Source organism: Canariomyces notabilis (assembly GCF_033297395.1).
Source record: "Canariomyces notabilis strain CBS 508.74 unplaced genomic scaffold N656scaffold_2, whole genome shotgun sequence".
Taxonomy (NCBI): Eukaryota; Fungi; Ascomycota; class Sordariomycetes; order Sordariales; family Chaetomiaceae; genus Canariomyces; species Canariomyces notabilis.
This window is the reverse complement of record NW_027041824.1, coordinates 2,554,246-2,574,301: the sequence shown is the minus strand read 5'-3', so window position 1 is coordinate 2,574,301 and position 20,056 is coordinate 2,554,246. Positions and strand designations below refer to the sequence as shown.

General features: G+C 55.9%; 6 protein-coding genes across 6 annotated transcripts; 5 read left to right on the top strand and 1 right to left on the bottom strand.

Annotated features, from left to right (window-relative positions):
- Positions 1–1,216: 1,216 nt before the first annotated feature.
- On the top strand, positions 1,217–8,092 carry N656DRAFT_765749 (putative lipid-binding protein; the record flags this gene model as incomplete). The annotated part of the gene is made up of 5 exons (XM_064813431.1): positions 1,217–1,408; positions 1,460–1,766; positions 1,831–4,490; positions 4,554–5,814; positions 6,489–8,092. 5 exons carry the CDS (start codon positions 1,217–1,219, stop codon positions 8,090–8,092), a joined length of 6,024 nt encoding a protein of 2,007 aa, XP_064674440.1.
- A 241-nt stretch (positions 8,093–8,333) lies between these two features.
- Positions 8,334–11,213, top strand: N656DRAFT_775236 (uncharacterized protein). The gene has a single exon (XM_064814411.1). The coding sequence runs from the start codon at positions 8,592–8,594 to the stop codon at positions 10,986–10,988; it is 2,397 nt and encodes a 798-aa protein (XP_064674439.1). The 5' UTR covers positions 8,334–8,591; the 3' UTR covers positions 10,989–11,213.
- A 1,069-nt stretch (positions 11,214–12,282) lies between these two features.
- N656DRAFT_795125 (uncharacterized protein) lies at positions 12,283–13,197 on the top strand (the record flags this gene model as incomplete). The annotated part of the gene is made up of 1 exon (XM_064817382.1): positions 12,283–13,197. The coding sequence occupies one exon, from the start codon at positions 12,283–12,285 to the stop codon at positions 13,195–13,197; it is 915 nt and encodes a 304-aa protein (XP_064674438.1).
- A 984-nt stretch (positions 13,198–14,181) lies between these two features.
- On the top strand, positions 14,182–16,328 carry N656DRAFT_787118 (uncharacterized protein; the record flags this gene model as incomplete). Its single annotated transcript, XM_064816573.1, has 4 exons — positions 14,182–14,381; positions 14,457–14,568; positions 14,657–15,159; positions 15,212–16,328. 4 exons carry the CDS (start codon positions 14,182–14,184, stop codon positions 16,326–16,328), a joined length of 1,932 nt encoding a protein of 643 aa, XP_064674437.1.
- Positions 16,329–17,362: 1,034 nt separating this feature from the next.
- N656DRAFT_701400 (uncharacterized protein) lies at positions 17,363–18,530 on the top strand (the record flags this gene model as incomplete). Its single annotated transcript, XM_064810943.1, has 2 exons — positions 17,363–17,729; positions 17,797–18,530. Coding segments are annotated over 2 exons (1,101 nt in total), but the record flags the coding sequence as incomplete, so codon positions are not given.
- A 280-nt stretch (positions 18,531–18,810) lies between these two features.
- Positions 18,811–19,574, bottom strand: N656DRAFT_702154 (uncharacterized protein; the record flags this gene model as incomplete). Its single annotated transcript, XM_064810999.1, has 2 exons — positions 18,811–19,337; positions 19,451–19,574. 2 exons carry the CDS (start codon positions 19,572–19,574, stop codon positions 18,811–18,813), a joined length of 651 nt encoding a protein of 216 aa, XP_064674435.1.
- Between the last annotated feature and the right edge of the window lie 482 nt (positions 19,575–20,056).

Genomic DNA, 20,056 nt, shown 5'->3' with positions numbered 1-20,056 from the left:
TCGGTGAGTCGTGACCAGCAGCAGGCCTGAGGCTTGGTCTTATGTAAGTGTTCTTGCATCAGGCTGTCCGCAGACAGCAGGTCTATCGTCGGTTTCGGTGTTCTTTCGGCTCCCAGCATTTTGGTTCGCTTGGCCACTTCGAGCTCGAGTCAACCTGTCAATATGCACTCCCTAATGTGACAAGCAAGATCCGGACAATCAGAACCAGCGTCACAGTTTGGTGGGGGAGGTTGGGCGCCAAGATTAGGCTAGTCAGTATTAATGGACCCCGGAATTGGGAGAGGATTGCCTAGGAAAACTTCACGAGGTGAGGCAATTTGCTGTCCAGCGACAACATGACGTGAATGGCAGAACAAGAGCCAAGGAGAGAAGAGCAGGTTGTTAGACCGGAGAGACGAAGCATAGGTAACCAACTCACTAGGTCGCTGAGCTCCCACGACATGTCTCGTGAGTCGAGGCACAGCATGCCGCAACCTGGAAACAAACAGACGTAACAAAACCACCTCAGGAAGCAGAGGCTCGGATAGTGTTTCTGGGGCACAACGGAAGGTCGGGCGAAACCAATGCAAGAGCGACACCTGCTGTCCAGCGGTAAAATGGAGAGCAGCATTCCATGTTCAGCTGAGAAATGCGTCCTGGAAGTGCTGCAGTGGCAGACTTGCAGTGCACCAGCCTCGTTAGAATTCCTGGTTTGGCCTAGCCGGGCGCAACGACCAGGGAGTCCCCACGCTTCTTCTGACGTACGTAGCACCCGATCGACGCCGATCTCCATCCTGTTTGCTTGCTGGATCAGTGCCAAGACCATACACAACTTCCGTCCAAGCTCCCTTTATCATAGCTTTCTCTTCCAAAATCTCACCTCATTCCAACGGTCCGCAGGTCCAACTTCTGTGTTCCGAACTATATTTTTCTAGGATAGCAATTGTCGTTCCCTTGGCCCCTTTTCTTCCCTTTCTTTCACTTCCCTTTTGCCATTCATCGTGCCGGATTCCGAGTGAAAAGCCACGGGGCGGTGGTGAGGTGCGGTGCGGTTGGTGCCACAATCCTCCCGTGATACCAAGCTTCTGGGCCTTTTGTGGCCACCCTGTTCTGAATCAATTGCTGTTACCAACAGCGCTTTTGCTCTTCTTACCCATTGACCGAACTGCCCATTGAACTAATTGAGGGACGGAGCCAATACTCGCGTCTGCAGACGCAATTCCTACGGTTGGGCAACATGGCGACTGCCCGGTCCGCCAACGAGCTCAAGCAGCAGGGCGCTCTCGAAGCATCGCGTGATCCTGAAAGCAATGTCAGCGCTGAAGATGCCGAGCGCAAGATTGTTGAGGACAGCAGAGAAGCTGGCGTAACGGCTTTCATGTTTGATCCAGATGCCACTCCAGAAGAGAAGAGGGCTCAAGCCAGGGCTGTACGTCGCAGCTCCTTCATCCCCTCTCTTCTCATGCGCTGATTGTGCCAGGCAATACCCGAGGGTTTCCATCACAGACCCAAAGGCGTGGCGATCGTGACCGATATCGACGAGGATGGCGCCAAGGCCGATGTCGATCTCCCAGAACCGTCCAAGGCCGGCGCGATCGAAGTCCACAAGAACAAGGACGGGAAACCAGTCGAAGATGGCCAGTTAGTTGAGGAGGACGAGGATGATTGGAGCAAAACCGGATGGGCTCCCCGGTTTGGATGGCCTACCGAGTCGGCACACGAGGGGGAAAGCATGTTGGATCACACAACATGGGTCGAGTCGCAGATCCCTGAACAATTCTTTGGCGGTAAGGACTTTCCTTTGTCGCTGGCCGTGGGCATCACTCCAGACTGACATGGTCGAATGCTTAGACTGGTATCACAACGCCGCCGTCATTGCGTTTGCCTGCATCGCTTCATGGCTCGTAGCAGTCCTCGGGGGCGGTCTTGCTTGGGTCTTCATTGTCATGGCTATTTGCTCGACCTACTACCGTACTTCGATCCGCCGCGTGCGCCGCAACTTCAGGGATGACATTACGCGTGAGATGGCTTTGAAAAAGCTGGAAACCGACCATGAGTCCGTCGAGTGGATAAACTCATTCCTGGTCAAGTTTTGGCCCATCTACCAGCCGGTCCTCGCTCAGACCGTTATTAATTCGGTCGACCAGGTCCTGAGTACGGCCACACCGGCGTTCTTGGACAGTCTGAAATTGAAGACCTTCACTCTCGGTTCGAAGCCGCCCCGAATGGAGCACGTCAAGACTTATCCCAAGGCCGACGACGACGTTGTCATCATGGACTGGATGTTCAGCTTCACCCCCAACGATACCGCCGACATGACGGCCCGCCAGCTCAAGAACAAGATTAACCCCAAGGTTGTTTTGGAAATCCGAGTGGGCAAGGCCATGGTGAGCAAGGGCTTGGACGTTATCGTAGAGGACATGGCCTTTACCGGCCTGATGCGCCTCAAGATCAAGCTGCAAATGCCTTTCCCCCATGTCGAGAAGGTTGAAATGTCCTTCCTGGAGAGGCCGACGATCGATTATGTTTGCAAACCGCTCGGGGGTGAAACCTTCGGATTCGACATCAACTTCATCCCGGGGCTTGAGAGCTTCATCATGGAGCAGATACATGGTACCCTCGAGCCCATGATGTATGCGCCAAACGTCTTTCCAATCGAGGTAGCCAAGATGCTGGCCGGCACCCCCGTCGACCAGGCAATCGGAGTCGTCGCCGTCACGCTCCATGGTGCCCAAGGGCTGAAGAACACTGACAAGTTCTCCGGCACGCCTGACCCGTATGCCGTGGTGTCCTTGAACAGGAGGCAGCCGCTCGCCCAGACCAAAGTGGTCAAGGAGAATGCCAATCCTCGCTGGAACGAGACGCACTACATCATCATCACCTCCTTCAATGATTCCCTTGACATCGATATTTACGACTATAATGACATCAGAAAGGACAAAAAACTGGGCTCCGCCTCCTTCTTATTGGAGAACCTCGAGGAAGTCTATGAGCATGAAAATGAGAGACTGGAACTCAACCACGACGGCAAGGCGAGAGGGATGCTGCTCATGGATGTCCGCTTCTTCCCTGTCCTGGAGCCCAAAAAGCTTGAAGATGGGAGCCTGGAACCACCTCCCGAATCCAACCAAGGTATTTTGCGGTTCACCGTTGAACAAGCCAAGGAGCTTGACGGCAACAAGAGCATGTCCGGTCTTCTCAACCCATATGCAATGCTTCTTCTGAACGGAAAGGAGGTCCACACCACCAAGAAGCTTAAGCGGACGAACAATCCCATCTGGGACAATGGATCCAAGGAGATCCTGATCACGGATAGAAAGCATGCCAAGCTTGGAGTCGCAATCAAGGACGACCGCGACATCGCCGGGGATCAGGTCATCGGAACCTACCAGATCAAACTCGAGGATATGCTTGAATTGATGGGAAAGGGGCAAGAATGGTACAACCTTGCGGGCACCAGGACTGGCCGCGTGAAAATGATGGCTCAGTGGAGACCTGTGGCTATCTCGGGCATCGCTGCTGGCACAGGAGGATACATGACTCCTATTGGTGTTATGCGCTTGCACTTCAAGCATGCCAGGCAGCTACGTAACTTGGAGGCCCTGGGCAAATCCGATCCCTATGTACGGGTCGTCTTGTCAGGCATTGAGAGAGCTCGTACCGTCACGTTCAAAAACAACCTCAATCCCGACTGGGACGAGGTTCTCTACGTGCCAATACATTCTCCACGGGAACGCCTGCAGCTTGAGGTCATGGATGCCGAGAACATGGGCAAAGACCGCAGCCTTGGTCTCACGGAGATTTCCTCGGGTGATTACATGGCGCAAGATGAAAACGGCGAGTGGTTAGTCCACGACAAGAAGGAAGTACGTGAAGACGGCCTACGACTCCACGGCAAAGGTACCGCCAAGGGTGTGCTCACTTACACTGTGGCATTCTATCCGACCATCAATGTCGCCGACCCCGAAGACGAGGAGGAAAAGCAGAAGGAGGAGAATGAGAAGGCAAAAGAAGCCGGAAGCGAGAAGGACGGTTCTGCCCAGGGTAGGCAATCCCTCGACGTGCCGCGACCTTCGGATGCCAGCAAATTCTCGCCCACACTGGACCAGGAGCCCAGCACACCACGCACACCCACGACGCCCAGCTCTGCCGTGTCCCCAAGGAAATCAAGAGACGACAGGGAGCCGCCAAAGGTCTACCTCACACCGCAAGAGCTGCTTCAACAAGAATCCGGTTTTGTCATCTTCAGACTCATGGAAGCAGACTTACCAAAGAGTCAGACCCGAATCGAGGTCTTTGTTGACGATATGGCATTCCCTTCCTATGTCTCCTCGACAGCCAGGTCACGGACGCACAAGTTTGACGAGATGGGCGACTGTTTCATCCGCGAGTTGGAATTTTCAAGATTAACCATCAAAGTTTCGGAGAGGACGGACAAACAAGACGGTGGCAACGAGCACACTCTGGCACGTTTGTCGGGTAACACCCTCGACACCCTTAAACAATGCTTGGTGAGTCGGCCTCCATTCCTGAAGCTGTCTGGCCTAGCAGATGCATGACTGACCGGTGAGCAGAACAACCCGACGACACTCAAGATGAAGGACGAGGATGGCGATGTGTACTCCATCAAGGTCAGCCTCAAGTACGTGCCGGTGAAGATGAAGCTCGACCCGAGCGAGAGCATCAACAACATGGGTAATCTCCGGGTTGATGTCCTGGACGCCCAGGACCTCCCGTCTGCTGATGCCAACGGCAAAAGTGACCCGTATGTCAAGTTTGAGCTGAACGGCCAGGAGGTGTTCAAGACGAAGGTGCAAAAGAAGACGCTCCACCCAGTTTGGAATGAATTTTTCAACGTCCCCGTCCCTTCTAGGACCGCCGCCAAGTTCTCTGCCTCGGTGTGGGACTGGGATTTTGCCGACAAGCCCGACTTTTTGGGTGGTGCTGATATCAACTTGGAGCAACTAGAGCCGTTCAAAGCTCAAGAATTCAAGTATGCCCTTGACGGCAAATCTGGTGTGCTCCGCCTCCGCCTGCTCTTCACGCCTGACTACGTGACGCGGACGAGACAGGGGACATCGACGTTTGCGGGCACATTCTCCAGGCCAACCAAGATCATGACGGGCGTTGCCGGGGCACCAATCAAGGGAGGAGCCATGGTTGCCGGGGTAGTCGGCCACGGTGTCGGCAAGGGTGCATCGTTCCTCAAGCGCGGCTTCCGCGGCAAGAAGGATGACGATAGCGACGCATCTAGCTCGATAGATATTCCGGTCATCACGACGAACGGCCCCGAACCGACACCCGGGATGGGCTTAAAGCGATCGACAGCTTTTGAGGAGTCGCCGCCACAGACCAAGGCTCCGGGGCCGGTTAACGGCGGGCTCTCGCTGCACCACCACCGGACTCGAAGTGCGGGGGCGTCGTCGATTCACAGCGCTATAGTACCTGGAGCATCATCGGGCACCGCATCCTTCACCATCGTGTCGGCATCGGGCTTCCCGTCTGCTGATATTTATGTCACTGTGACGCAGATCAAAGACGGCAAGACCAAGCAGGTTGGCAAAACTAAACACCGCAAATCGCCGGACGGGGCCGTGAAATTCGACGAGACGTTCAAGATACAGTGCACTCCTGACGCGCAGTTCAAAGTGGAGGCGAAGGAGCACCATACCTTTGGCAGCGACAATGCGCTTGGCGAGACATTCTATGTTGTGGATGACTCCAACACGGGCCAGGAGAAGAGTCTCCCCGTTGGTTCCGGCAAGGTGGTGATAAAGAGCTCCTTTACGCCAGCTGAGGAGCGCTTGGCTCCTGACAGCCCCAAGTCAATGGTAGGTATGCGGCGGAGTCTCTTGGGCAAGCGGGAGCTCAGAGTTCCTAGTCGAGACGGACCACCGCCTTCTTAGACGTGGAGATGTTTGTGATCTGTCAAGGGAGTGCTTGATGCTGGGAGGCTTAGTGGGGCGCTGGGTGAGCATACTGGATTTTCTTGGGATGATTTTGGGTGTGAGGGGCGGGGTTGAGACAGCGAAGACTCAGTAGGTGATGACTACTTTCCTTGGTCAGTCTCTGCAATATCTCGGTTACGATACCTATTCCATGTTGGTTGGGGATACATATCTTCGGGTACTAGTTTCGCTCTATGTGGGCTTCAATGGATAATCGAGGCGATGGGTTTCAGAACACCTTGGCTAGAGGACAGACTGGCTTGAAATATCTGCTATACGCAGTATTTAGGAGTCCTGTTTTGAAAAGCGATGATTTTAGCAATACAACTAATATTCCTAATCTACCAACTAAGCTGGTTCGGATTGACAATGAGACAATAACCAGTGGTGATCACTGATCAGTGCTGGCTTCTATTTACGTAGGGGTATTTCATGTGTGCGGATTGCTCGGGGAATGAGTGTTCACAGCCTTGGCGGTCCAACATTCCAAATCTCCAATTGTGTTCCCGACTTCCAAATTTGTAGTGGTAGAGTGGCATGCTTGATTGACTGATCATTCAGGGGCCAATTTCGCACTCTTGCTAAATAGCATGGAGGACCATGAAGCGGCCGTCAAGGCTATCGTACTGCGGACGCGCAGATTCTACGAAACCAAGACAAGATTCAGGGTCTATCACGGGTCGACCAACAGCACCCGCCGCTCTCAGCGACGACAGGACAAGACAATCGACACCAGCTGCCTCAACCATGTGCTGGAAGTGGATAGGGAGAAGAAAACAGTCATAGTTGAGCCGAATGTGCCCATGGACGCTCTTGTCAAAGCCACACTCGAGCATGGCCTGGTTCCCTTGGTCGTGATGGAGTTCCCGGGCATCACGGTGGGCGGAGGCTTCTCCGGGACGTCGGGCGAGAGCAGTTCGTTCCGCTACGGTGCCTTTGAGACCATTGTCAACTGGATCGAGATTGTCTTACCAGCCGGTGATATTACGAGGGCGTCCAAGACGGAAAAGCCGGATCTCTTCTGGGGAGCCGCCTCGGCTTTTGGCACTCTGGGTGTTGTCACTCTGTTGGAGGTCCAGCTGCGGGACGCCAAACCATACGTCGAGCTGACCTACCGGCTGGTCAGGGATTTTGCCGAGGTCGTAGAAGTCTTACAAGCCGAAACTTCGCAGGGAACGACAAACGACTACGTGGACGCCGTCACCTTCTCGCTCAACTCAACCCTGATCTGCACCGGCCGTCTTGTTGACGCTCTCCCCAATTCCACCACGGCGCCGCGCCGCTTCCTGCGCGCCCGCGACCCCTGGTTCTACGTGCATGCGCAAGGCACCGAACGACAGCTTCAGCAACAAGGTTCGGCAACCGTGACCGACCACGTGCCGCTGGTGGACTACCTCTTCCGGTGGGACCGCGGCGGGTTCTGGACGGGGCGCTACGCGTTCCGGTACTTCCTAACGCCCTTCAACCGGATCACGCGGTTCCTGCTCGACTCGCTCTTGCGCGCGCGTGTCATGTACCGGGCCCTGCACCACAGCGGCCTGGCGGATTTCTACGTCGTCCAGGACGTCGGCGTGCCCTACGCGGCCGCGGCCGACTTCGCGGGCTGGCTGGACCGTAACCTGCAAGGGGTGTACCCGCTGTGGCTGTGTCCGTTGCGTATCAGGCGGGACGGTGGTGGGGAGGGACAGCATGGGTTGCATGCTGCGTTTGCGGACCCGGAGGCTACGCCGGAGGGGATGCTGAATTTTGGGGTTTGGGGTCCCCTAGGCGGGAAGTCTTTCATGTTTAGTTTGTTGGATAGGAGGGAGTGTGTGAGGCTGAACAGGGCGCTGGAGAGCAAGGTGCATGAGCTGGGCGGGAAAAAGTGGCTCTACGGGCACGCGTACTATACCGAGGACGAGTTTTGGGGGCACTACGACAGGGCGTCGTACGATGCGCTCAGGGAAAGGTATGGGGCTGACTATCTGCCGAGTGTCTATGACAAGGTCAGGGTAGATGTGGACGCTGAGGCGGCGGCGGTGAAGTCGTTGTCGTGGCTTGCGCGGGTCAGGGCCGGGGTATGGACGGTCTGGCCGTTGAGGGGCCTGTACGGTGTTTGCAAGACCGTGGTGGGTAGTGACTATCTGTTGCAAAGGGGAAAGGTGAAGAAGAAGCAGAATCGGTGAGGTAGTCGTTAAAAAACCGATGAAGATAGTGTCTAAGGCAGTACTGGAAGGAACTACCGGAGAGTCGAGGTATCTCAGTGTCCTCTAGGTCGTCACTGCCGGCGTCTTTATAGGCGATTTGGCAGAGTGCTCAGGCAACCTTAGGCCGCTTTCTCATGCCCAGTGTTCAGGCGTCGCGCATTTGATTGGACAATGGCTCCCGAAGCCCCCGCTGTCCCTGGCGATCAACTTCCCCACACTTTCTGTAACTAACAACGCCCGGTAGTTTGCCAGGAGGCATCGCAGATCGTCAAACCGAGCATGAAACGATTCGACAGACCAGAACTCGACTCGACCTCTACCCCAATCAAATATTCAACTTGGGCGGGTACGCAATGCCCATGACGGGCTGAACGGCTGTCACATCCTCTCAGCCAGGAGTCGAGAGCAACAGAAAACGATAGGAAAGCCGACTCCGGTCCTCGACCCCGATTCTCGACGACCGCCAGCGACAACCACAATGGATCAAGCCGATATCCCCGCGCTTCTTGCGCGCCTTGCCTCAGACGAGGATGCCGCCCGCAAAATGGCAGTTTTCAAGTTGCAGTCGTCCATCAATGACCCGGCATTCGCCGACGTCTTCATCTCGTCGGGCGGGCTCATCATCCTTCGCCGCTTGATCATGACCGCGGGCGGCAACACGCTGGCATACTCGCTTCAGAGCCTCACCCGTCTTCTCGAGGTCGACATGGGCTGGGACATTTTCGAGGGCCCGCAGGCCGGGGATCTGGTGGAACGCATAGTCGAGCTGATTGTCACCAACCCGCTGGTCAACATCCTCCGCGGTGCTATGTCGATTCTCGTCGCTCTCGTGTCCCACTCGCAGTCGTCGCCCCTTCCTCCTTCCTCTCCGCCGGGCAACAACCCCCTTACTCCGACGCGCGGCGGCGCGGCGGCCCGCGCACCCGGGACTTTTGGCTTCCGCGCCCTCAAGCCTGCCGTCGCCGTCTATCCACAATTCTTCGAGCTGGTCATCCAACAATTGCAGAGCGCCGACCACGCCCTGTGCGCCAACGCGCTGATGCTGATTAATGCGTTGATTCGGGATGCCGTGTCCAACGACTACAGCAGCGCGACGGTCGCCGCTGCGGTCGCCGGGTCCGGGCAGTCGACCAAAGCTTCATCGGCGGCCGGCGAGGAGTGGAGCAAGTTCATAAAGCGGCTGCAGGATCTGGGGCTGATACGCGCCGTGTACAACTTGTTGCAGAGCTCTGCGCTGCAGGACCTGGCCCACCCACTGCTGGAATTCCAGTCCCTGACCAAAGTGCTGCTGAGGAAATGGAGAGAGGTGCGGGTCGATCTGGAGAGACCCGAGCACAGGAGGGCTCTAAAGGGGCTGCATCTTGCCAGTGCGCCTGACAGGAGACATGCCAATGGCGCGTCTGGCGCGTCTGGCGCGGCGGCTACCCTTTCGGCCCCGGCCGTGGACAATGGAGGAGATGCTGCGAAGAAGGGCAGCAGGAGGCATAATCCCGAGAAATGGCGGCGCCTGGGGTTCGAAACGGAGTCGCCTGCACTCGAGTTTGAGGCGGCCGGCTTCCTGGGCTTGATGGACTTGACCGACTATGTGAGGAAGAACGAGGACGGGTTCCAGAAGTTGCTGCTTGAGCAGTCGACCAGGCCGCTGAACGAACGGTGTCCCATAGCAAGGGCCAGTCTCGCTGTCACAATGATTCTCTACGATCATTTTGAGGTGGAAAAGGCCGATTTGGAGGATATTAGGGGCTTCCTCGCTCTGAACGACCCCAAGACCAATGACAAGCTTTTCAGGCCCTTGCTGCTCCAGTGGTCGCGGCTTCACACGGCGGGTCTGCATGCCTTCTTCCGTATGTGGAAGGCAACGGGTGCGCAACGTGATGACTTTGACAAGGTCGCAGAACTGGTGCGCGTCCTCATCGAACAGGTGGTTGGACAGGCCAGCAGAACCAAAGATGTCCTCGAAGTCGAGGACGACTTGCAAGAGTACGACGCCGCTCGGCTGAGGGAACTGCAGATGGAACTTGTCGAGCTTACGTTCGAGGATCAATGGGGACCTCACCTCTTCCAGGTCCGTGAGGAGCTTAAACACGAGGCTCTCCAGTTCGTCAAGGAGCAGCGCATCCGCTGCTTGCTCCAAGGCAGTTGGTTCTCGAAACCGATGCCGCGGAGCAACAACAGCAGCGGCACGGCCAACCAAGATGGCTACCAGAAACGGCGACTGTACCAGCCGTGGCGGTTTGCCAAATTATCGCACAACCGGCGATACCTACATTACGCCGATTTCCCAGAGAAACTAGCATACGACCCGGGGCTGGACACGCTGACCGAGAAAGTCGACCTCGGCACGATCACCTCGGTGGTCTCCAACGTATCAGCGCCCAACGAAGCGGAGGGGTTAGGAGAGACGGAAGGCGGCAGTAACGCCTCTGCAAGCACAACGACAATACGGAACAACGGCGCGGCAATACCAAATAAACCAACCACAAAGATCACGATATACAGTTTTGCGGACGACTCGCCAACGAAACCGGACGGAACGGCTACTCCCTCGGAAGCCTCAGCATCAGCCGCGGGACGGGTCGGTGGCGGTGAAGGAGGGGGAGGAGGAGGAAGCGAACCAAAGGAGCAGCCCGTCCTGACACTCTTCCCGCTGAATCACAGCGTTGCCTCGGAGTGGCTCGACGGCCTGCTCATGCTGCTCAACCAGGCGCCCATCACGTCCGAGACCAACAAGCTCGTGAGGCTGGTGAGCGAGTACGGCCTCAAGATCAGGCTCTTGAACGTCAGGCTGGAGCAGATGTATGCTGGGCCGGGCCACGGCGCTGGGATAGTCCCCAGCCGGGAGGGACTGGATGAGGACTATTTTTACGAGATCTAATTTGATATGGTTTTTAGTTTTCCTTTTTCTTCCTTTTTATTTCTGCTCGTTCTCTTCTCGGTCAAATAATTGTTCTTGTTCCTGGGCGGCAGATACCCTACGTATACATACCCTCTACTTTTCATGACATTTACGCTCAAATGATAGGTAGTATCCTAATGAAGGCGGTTCTCGATCTGAAATCCACACACAGCAGGATAGTATCATAGAGGAGAAACCGCTAACGACTAATCAATGCTAGCAACAGCGTGGATCGCGGAACAGTGCGCCTCGCGGGAGCTAAACCCCGGAGGTGGCTGGTACAGCAATAGCGGACCCCGCAGCCACCCTTGCTAATATTGATTTTTGAGTTCCTTGAACTGAGTGTTGATGCAGACAGTAAGAACACTGGAAAAGCCGTAAAGGATAGCACGAGTAGATGCCTCGTCCTTAAGGGAGTATCGCCCTGTTAGAATGACCTGATTATGACGTTTATTCAAGACAATTGATAGAAACTGAATAGCCTGCTCCTATGTAGCCAAAGCTATCGCCTTCATTGCGCTTCTATTGAGCAAGGCTGGGCTGAAACGACTCATTTCCGGCTGGACCATCGAGGGTGGGCCTCGAAAGCTGAAGGAGGGAGAAATGCCTTGGGATGCACGGGGGGCTGGGGAGCTAAATGTGCCTTGCCTTATCCGTCCTTTTAAGAAACAGCAGTCTCCCCCGCCATCACCAGCCTCCTTCCCATTCGCGTCGTCCAAGATTCCCAAAGTGCTGTGATTCCAGGTTCTCAATCGCCTTGATTTATTTACCAAAACCAAACAAATTGGTGCAACAACCAGGAACCGAACCCGTACATACACCAAGCTCCTGATACACGATCACTGTACTGTACAGGCATTCAGGCGCTGGATACCTAGCCCAATTGAGGAGGGATTGCTTGGGCTATAGTTGAATGCCCATCAACAACCGGATCGCAGTTTCCATCCATCCGTCAGATTGAACCAGACCAAATTGATCACAATGACGGGGACGCCGACGCCAACCAGCTCGCAGAGCTCATGGGGTCTCGGTGTATTTAAAAACGGGGTGTGGTATTGTGAGTTTCTTCTCCGACCCGTGCCAGCCTCGCCTACGCCAACAACAGACTTTCATGAACATTGCAGGCGACTGTAAATGTGAAGCTGTCCACCTGAAAGTGAGAAAGGAATCGGAGAATCATGGCAGACGGTTTTATAGGTGCCCATTGCCCCCATCAGAAGGGCAGTGCAACTTTTTCCTGTGGGAGGATTCGCCGGAGACGCGCGCACGAGAGATGAGGGCGCGTGAGAGGGAGGCAGCCGAGCGAGAGGAGAGAGAGTTACATTCACCCCGGAAGAGGCAGGTGCAGGAGAGGGAGATGCCTGATCAGGAGGAGACTTCTAGCCTTAAACCCTCGTCATACCCCAGGCTCGAGGTCTCCCCTCTCGATAGCTCCACGCTCTCGCCATACCCCAGGCCTGTCTCAACTCTCGAGAGCGAGGCTTTCTTTTCCCCGGACTTGGATAGAACACCGGTGCCGAGGCAAAGAATGTTCACCGGCATCCCACGCGCAGCAGACCGTGGGGTTTTGGGCGGTCGCTTGCGCTCCTCAGCGTCGCAAGACAGCGATACTACAGAGCAGAGCAACGGCGGGGTTGGAATAAGTCAGCGGCAATCTAGCTTCCTCTGGGATCGAGACGCTCTAACCCCTACACCAAAGAGGAAAAGACCTGTGGTCGAGACCGAAGGGGTAGGGCTGGACGATTCCGACTCAGACGAGCCGATACAGTCCGTGGAGCGGAGCCAGCGAGACAAGGCCCCTGCCACCCCAACTCGGCGGGGCACGCGGATAGGCCCAGACGGGCTGCCGACACCTCAGCGGACGAAGAACCGGCTCCTTATTGCATCCGAGTCGGCATCCAAAAGACGCAAGATAGGGACGGCACTCCCAGGTCCTTCATCGCCGACGACACCGTCTCGAAGCCGAAATCTCCCGGCCGACGATTCCAACAGTAACTGGGACTGTCTCTTGGACGAAGTGGAGGTGATCCGGGACGATTTGAAGCTGATTGAGGAAAGGAGGAGAAGTGATCGAGAGGATCTCAGGGAAGAGCTCAGATTGCTCCGGCGGCAACTGGTAGCTCAGACTAGGAAGATGGATGAGCTGCAGAGGCTCGTTGCCAGTCTTCAGGGCGGCCAATTGGCCTAGCCGTCTCTAAGGGGCCTGCATTGGGACGGTGCTGGCGCGGTGCAAGTGCTTGTGGCGTTCTTTGATGCGTTTGCTTGTCTTCAGGTGCTTGGCTCTGTATAAATTAGTTTCATTAAACATGCTCCAACTCACCCATGCACCCCATTGTTCAGAGTGCTTTCTCTCCCCCTTCCACAGTAGACGGGCGGAGTGATCATGCAGGATCCGGGGCCGGAGAGACAACGGCGGGCTAACGGGCAGCAGCATGTTCCCGACAGAACTGCGCGTCAGGCATTCACTGCTTTTCCCACAAAGAGCTTACGAATGCGATTTTGAGTTCTGGGAACATGGCGATGATGACGACGTCATTCTTGATTGATGGATAAATGAAGACCAAAAGGATGGGATAAATGGCTTGCTGGAAAGCAGCCAAAGTGCTAAGGCTGAATGGTCTGTAGGATGGAATTAAAGACATTCTTCATAAAATGGAAGAGGTATGGAGTAATCCATGATCGAAGATAGATTCCGGGCATCATGAAAGGTGGGAAAGTCGCGTCAAGACTTTTTAAAGCGCGTGCAGAGAGCAATTTGATCGATTTCTGAGCCGGCTTGGCGTTCCGTTGCTGTTGCGCCCACGAGCACAGCACTGTTGACTTTGTTTCCTGATCGGGATAGCATGTCGCGCCTACAGCGTTTTTGATTGGCCAGAGCTTGACGCGGGCAGGAGCGGAGCAGGTGTACGACGTGGGTCTTTAATAGTTAAGATGATTGTGCGGGCTGCAACCTGCAACCACGACTTTCTGCACCAGACTCGCGGACTCTCAGAATTGGACTTCCGTTCATAACCAATTCGTCCTCGTGTCTCGCGTCAAGTCCCTTTACCTCTCCTTCTCTTGGTCTGCACATGGCATAGCAGGCAGTCCTCTCGCCATATCCAGTCTTTTCCATTGTATCCCATCATCTGCTATAGTATTGGTACTGGACTACCTTCACGACCAATCGACCATGGACACCCAGGGCCCCTCCTCGCCTTCGCTGTCATCCCTTCCCGTCCCGACACCCAGCGCTACCAGTGACGAGCCATCTGGCTCTCCTAGCAGCAGTACTCCTGGACCTTCGCAGCAGTCCCCAGTGCTGGAGTCAGATCCTTCAGGATCCGTTGCACAGGGGGAGCGCCATCCAAAGGGCAAGAGGAAACGGACCGCGTTAGTGCAATTTCTCCATGTCCCCTACGTGACCGCGACTCAATTGACCTCCTTTACTGACCGTTTCCCCAACAGAGCCAAAGACAAGGCGATCCTCGAGGCAGCCTACAGCGCAAACCCAAAACCCGACAAGGCGGCGCGTCTCGACATCGTAAAACGCGTCTCGCTCAATGAGAAGGAGGTGCAGGTCAGTTCTAGGCTGTGCGAGGCGGGGGTCCCCGTCGTCTTGACACGCGTCTCCATACATGGGTCAATGGCACTGACAGCGTGCTCAGATCTGGTTCCAAAACCGTCGGCAGAATGATCGGCGGAAGTCTCGTCCGCTTTCACCCCAGGAGATAGCAGCTCTGAGATACGGCGGCATGCAGATCCTCTCGTCCGACCCCGTTCCCTACAACAACTCAGCGTTCAGCCCTGACAACCACAATCCCTCGCCACCCCAAAGCATGCCGCCTCTAGAACAACGCGCCGCCTCGCCCTTTCCTTCAGACCCCGCCGCCTTTCCTTCTGACCCCGCCGCCTTTCCTTCTGGAGACGAGACGGAGAAGGTACAAAAGGCAAGAGAGGTGCGGGACATGCCCCACGAGACCAGCCTACTGGAAAAGACGGAGGTTCTTCAGGAATCCGCTGTGCCATCCCTGAATGAAAGACCCGGTGGGCAGCCCCGCCATTCACTCTCGCGGTCTTTTTCCGCCTCGCTCGGCTATCTGTCTAATCGATGGAACGCGGCGAGCTCCTTTGGTACACAATCCCACCGCGCGGGTGACGACTCGTTCAAGTAGGTTTCATCTGATGTCCGAGCAAATCGCGGCTCCTGACATGAGTAACAGTTCGGCCCCTTTCTCATCATCCTGCCCATCCTCGATCGCTTCGGGCCCGATCCTGCCTCTACCCGGTTCTCAGCCATCAAAATTCCGCTTGTCTACTTCGTTGGAGGGCAAAGCTGAGGTCGTTCCCTCAATACCTTCACCGCCACGTCCTGTCGCTGCGCCTCCTACCCCCGAAGCATTGCAGTCTCTAAGCTCTATACGCCGGCCAAGTCTGCAGCGCCGCCACAGCGCATCGCCCTCTATCACTCTGCCGCCCATATCATCGCTTACCAACACATTGTCCGCGCCAAATAGTGGTCCGCTTCCTCCCCGTCTAACTCGTGGCCGATCGCGGGACGTCCATGCTTGGGAGTTTTGCTGCGACGCAGAGCATCGCGAGGATGCCCTGACAGTGCAGGCCAAGCACGAGAGCAGCGGCTCTGCCGTTGCCGCTATCAGCCTGCTCAGGTCAACGGGTCTGAGTGGCAGCAGCCCCCTGCAACAGAGCAGCAATGCAAAACGCAATGCCTCCATGACTAAGGCCGCGCCGCGCTCCGGCATGGCCAAGAAGCCCAAACTAGCGAGAGCATCGAGCAGTGTAGCAAGAATGCAAAGCGCTCTAGGTGTCACCGAAAAGCACAATATCCAGAGGGATCTCGGCGTGCCGCCTGACAAGGTCAAGGTTAACACCCTCGTGTCCTTGTCAGGTAATGACTCGGATAAAGAAAACTGGAGCCCCGACGAGGACGGCAACGCGCGGGCCTATTCTTTCCACCGTGCGCCTCATGCCAACAACGGAACTTCAGGTCGGAGACCGCTTCCATCCGGACCGTCGAGGCTGGATAAGAGAAACCCCCGCCGGACACCAGGAAACGCACTCCAAGAAACACGGAGCCCGTCCTTCCTTGCCACCCGCGCCAACACGGCCCCTGTGCGTGGCTTCCAGTCTCGGCGGGGCAAGCGTGCCGAGTCACCCCTCGAGATTTACGAGGACGCAGAGAACAACAGCCCAGAGACCCGCCCCGTGCTGGACGATGAAGTGGAGCGCTTCATGCGGGGCGAGGTCAGCCCCAGCAAGAGGGGAGACGTGGATGCGGTCGCAGGCCTGCTCTCGCTCAGCCAGGGCAATTGGCGGTGATAGTCAGTTGTGGCCCACTCTGAGCGGACGACTACCCCCGCGACATGGCGCGTCGACACGGGTCAGATAGACTCGATTCTGTTCTTTTCTGCCATGATCTGGTTTTGTACCGCTGGTCACTATGAACGTGTAGGATACCCGCTCGCGTCTCTGCTGGCTTCTGCATGGCTTCTTGCCGGCCTCCCTTTGCGAGAGAACTTCGGAGAATATTGTACTTTATGCTGAGAACCTGGCGGGAAGATAACTTGAGAGCGAGTCTGTATAACCTAGCCAAGAGCAGTGTACGCGAGTTCAGAACATGTCCGATTGTTGGAGGAGGACTGGAGAGGGGATGATGTACAAGTATAATGAGAGAACCAAGAGGCTGTGGATGGATGTATGTTCGGCAGCTCTTGGAACCAGTATGGCCTGTGAAGGGGATTGAGAGATGTGTTGTCGTGTAGGACATGGTCAATGTGTGAGAGGAGATATGAGAGTTGCTCAGTGACACATGCCTCTCAACTGACCAGGCATCATTCGTTCGGAGTGTAGAGTGCAGTCACGGATAAACGGATATTGCCCATGTCAGCCATTTGTCTTGTTGACCTGTGTTACCAACCAGTAAGAAGGGTATGTGAAGGTGCAATGATTAGCCACGGTATGTACAGGACTCCCTTGAACGACAACAGAGACTCAAACGATCATCATGAATGTGTTGATTGCATCATGAGAGTCGGGACGGTGCACAGACCAGACACGCCTGAAGAGTGAAGACTGAAGACAGGGACAAAGCACAGGCCACTTCAATGACGCTAGCATCAGTACGTACAGTACAGTACCCGTAGCGGAGCGAATCCTCAGGCGACCAAGTTTTAGCGCCGGCGAAAACGGCCAACAGGGCTTTCAACTCTCGGCAGGCGACAAACCAGCGTCGAATCCGAGGGAACAATCGTCAAGTATCCCACGCCGGCTCTCTCGAACTTCGCTCTCCGTTCCGGGAGCCGCAAATAACACCGCACAGCTTGCTCGACGAAGCGAATCCCACTTGCATTGCGCAAGATCTTAATCCCTGCGCTGCTCCTCCGCCGGGAGTCGGCCTCCGATCACCAACCATGCTGAACTCGTCGATGCGGCGAGTGGTCGTCGCCACAGCACCTCCGTCACCTGCCACCGTCTCAACAGCCCTGCCCCGAGCCGCTGTCAGTTACAGCCTGCCGTACAGACCTGCCGGCCTCCATCAGCGCCGCTATTCGTCGTCAAAACCGTCCAGTCCAGACGACGGCTCCAGAGACTACACCTCTAGGCCCTCCGTCCCCGCGTCAGGAGAGTCAAAGACGACAGGAGAAAAACGCAAGAGAAAGGCAAAGGAGGCCGGGCCCCAACTCCCCAGTGTTCCCAGTACCAGGCATATCAAAAATGAGGGTGAGTTCGCTTTGACGCTCTATCGCTTATCTATGAGAAAATTCGTCGCTGATCCTGGCTTGCCCAGCCCTCGCCCTGTCCACCTTCTTCGCCCTGCATCGGCCCATCTCTGTGACGCAACTCCTGCCTAAGATCGTGTCCGACGATGCCTTTGCCGAGATTTTCACTCCACCCTCTCGCAAGCAGAAGATGGCCGAGGTCATCTCGACGCTATCACAGACGGTGCACGCCCTGGACGAGCCGCTATCCAAGCTGAACGACGCGCAACAGGACGCGCGGGAGACGGACGACGGATCCGCAAAGCTCACGTTGCGGCACGGAGACGGGAGCGAGACCAACGTCTACCTCCAGCTCGACACCATGTCTGGCAACTTCCTGCCCTTCACCCCGCCTCCGGCACCGGAGCCCATGACCGAGGCCGAGGCCGAGTCGGTCACCAACGACGCCATGGCCGAGGAGATGGCCGGTGGTGAGAAAGAGCCGTCGGCGCCGCAATCGCGAGTCTACAGGGCCATGGTCACCATTGAGGAAACGGTCGACGACAACGGGCACTACAAGGTGGTGGCGCACAGCCCGGAGCTGGTCGAGGCCGAGGATGCCGAGCCCGAGCAGACGCCTAGGTCGTTCCTGGCCCGCCTGGCGCAGCGCCAGCTCCGGTACGACGAGGCCCGCCGGCAGCAGGGCCGCGACATGCAGGCCATCAGCGTCCGCCGCCAGCGGAAACTCCGCATGAAGAAGAAGAAGTACAAGAAGCTGATGAAGAAGACGAGGAACATTCGGAGGAAGCTGGATCGGCTGTAGAGGAGGAGAGGCAGGCGCTGCTGGCTGCTAACTTCCTACTCGTGTGTAAATATCCCCGCTGTCCTCCTTTTCTTTATCTTACCATGTTTGAAGAGGCTTGGTGTCGAGTGTACCGCTGCATGGCCGCATAAGACTCGGTTGGTCTTTTACACTGGTTGCTTCAAACTCTTTTAGCATTCCGTTCCTTTTGTCAGCATTGTGCATAGCCGCGCATAGAAGGAGGGAGCGTCTCTGAAGATTACACAGAAACGTTTCGTTCAACCGGCCACTGCCCTTCGTCTTAAACGATGTTCTTTTCCAACCACTCAGCCCACTGCTCCTCCGTCCAAGAGCTACTAATCTCCCCTGCCACAACCCCGTTGAACACCACCGTCGGCGTTACGTGCACCCCAACAAGCCTGGCCATCTTGACGATGGTCTTGACGTCGTTCGTGACTGCATTCCCCTGGTTCTTTGGCCCTTCTGCGCCTGCCTCCTTGATTTCAAGCAGTTTGTAGATCTCGTGTTCATTCAATCCAGGAACTGCCCCCGCTGCTAACTTGGCGAGCCGCGCATATGTCGCATTTCGCGGCTCGTTAACAACTTTCTCGTCGAAATAGTTCGCCTGGTGCTCGAACAGAACCGCTGAGAAGCTCCAAAAGTGATCCGGTGCCAGCCGCTGCACTGCTAGGGCGGCCTCGTGCACCAAGGTTGACGACGGGTGCCACGGCTGGATCTGCTGGCGAAAGATGAACTGTACACGAGACGCGAGCTGCGGGTTGGCGCGGATGTAAGGGATGACGGATTTCGTGAGGGTCTTGAAAAGTTCTTGGGTTGTTTTTATTAGCTTCTGGGGCGTCTAGGGTGCGCCAGGTGCAGTGGTAATGATGAATTGGGGAAGGGGAAATGGGGAAGGTGGTTTGGCTCGGTGGCATGCGTACTGGCTGAGAAGGGGCAGACATAGTCGAGATAGAACTCGAGCGTGTGGAGGGGTTCATCGGTCGAGGTCGAGGACGCCTCGATGGAGAGGATGCGGTGGCCTTTGAACCTGGGTGGGAATGCCATCCTTTCGGCTTTGGGCTGGGTCTGATTCTGAAGATGTGCGGTTGACGATTTCGGGATGGGTTCAGCTTTCGAGTCGGGATGGGAATTCGTTGAATGAAGGACTGCCTTATGTTTAGATGTCTACAAAGGACAGGAAGCAACGCCCGATCGCCAGAGCTTACCTTACCGGTAGCTTGGAATGATGTGATCGAGCAGTCCACTTGCAGCTCAAAGACATGCATGAGCTTCTAGAGGGTGGGGGGAAATGAGGGGTTAGTGGGTTACCTTCGACTCCTATATCGTCTGGTCACCATCCCGCCGTCCTTGACGACAGGCCCAGAGGATTCTAGAGAAAGGTTTGTCTCGTAACTACATAAAACGTCAGCACCTTGGAACTTGGATTTCAATTGTCAGTGACCTATCTAGATGTTAGACAGTCTCTGGTACTGTGATTGGTATCCGGTTGTCTTCTCTTTAGTTTGTCGAAGAAACGGCCGCTTCCT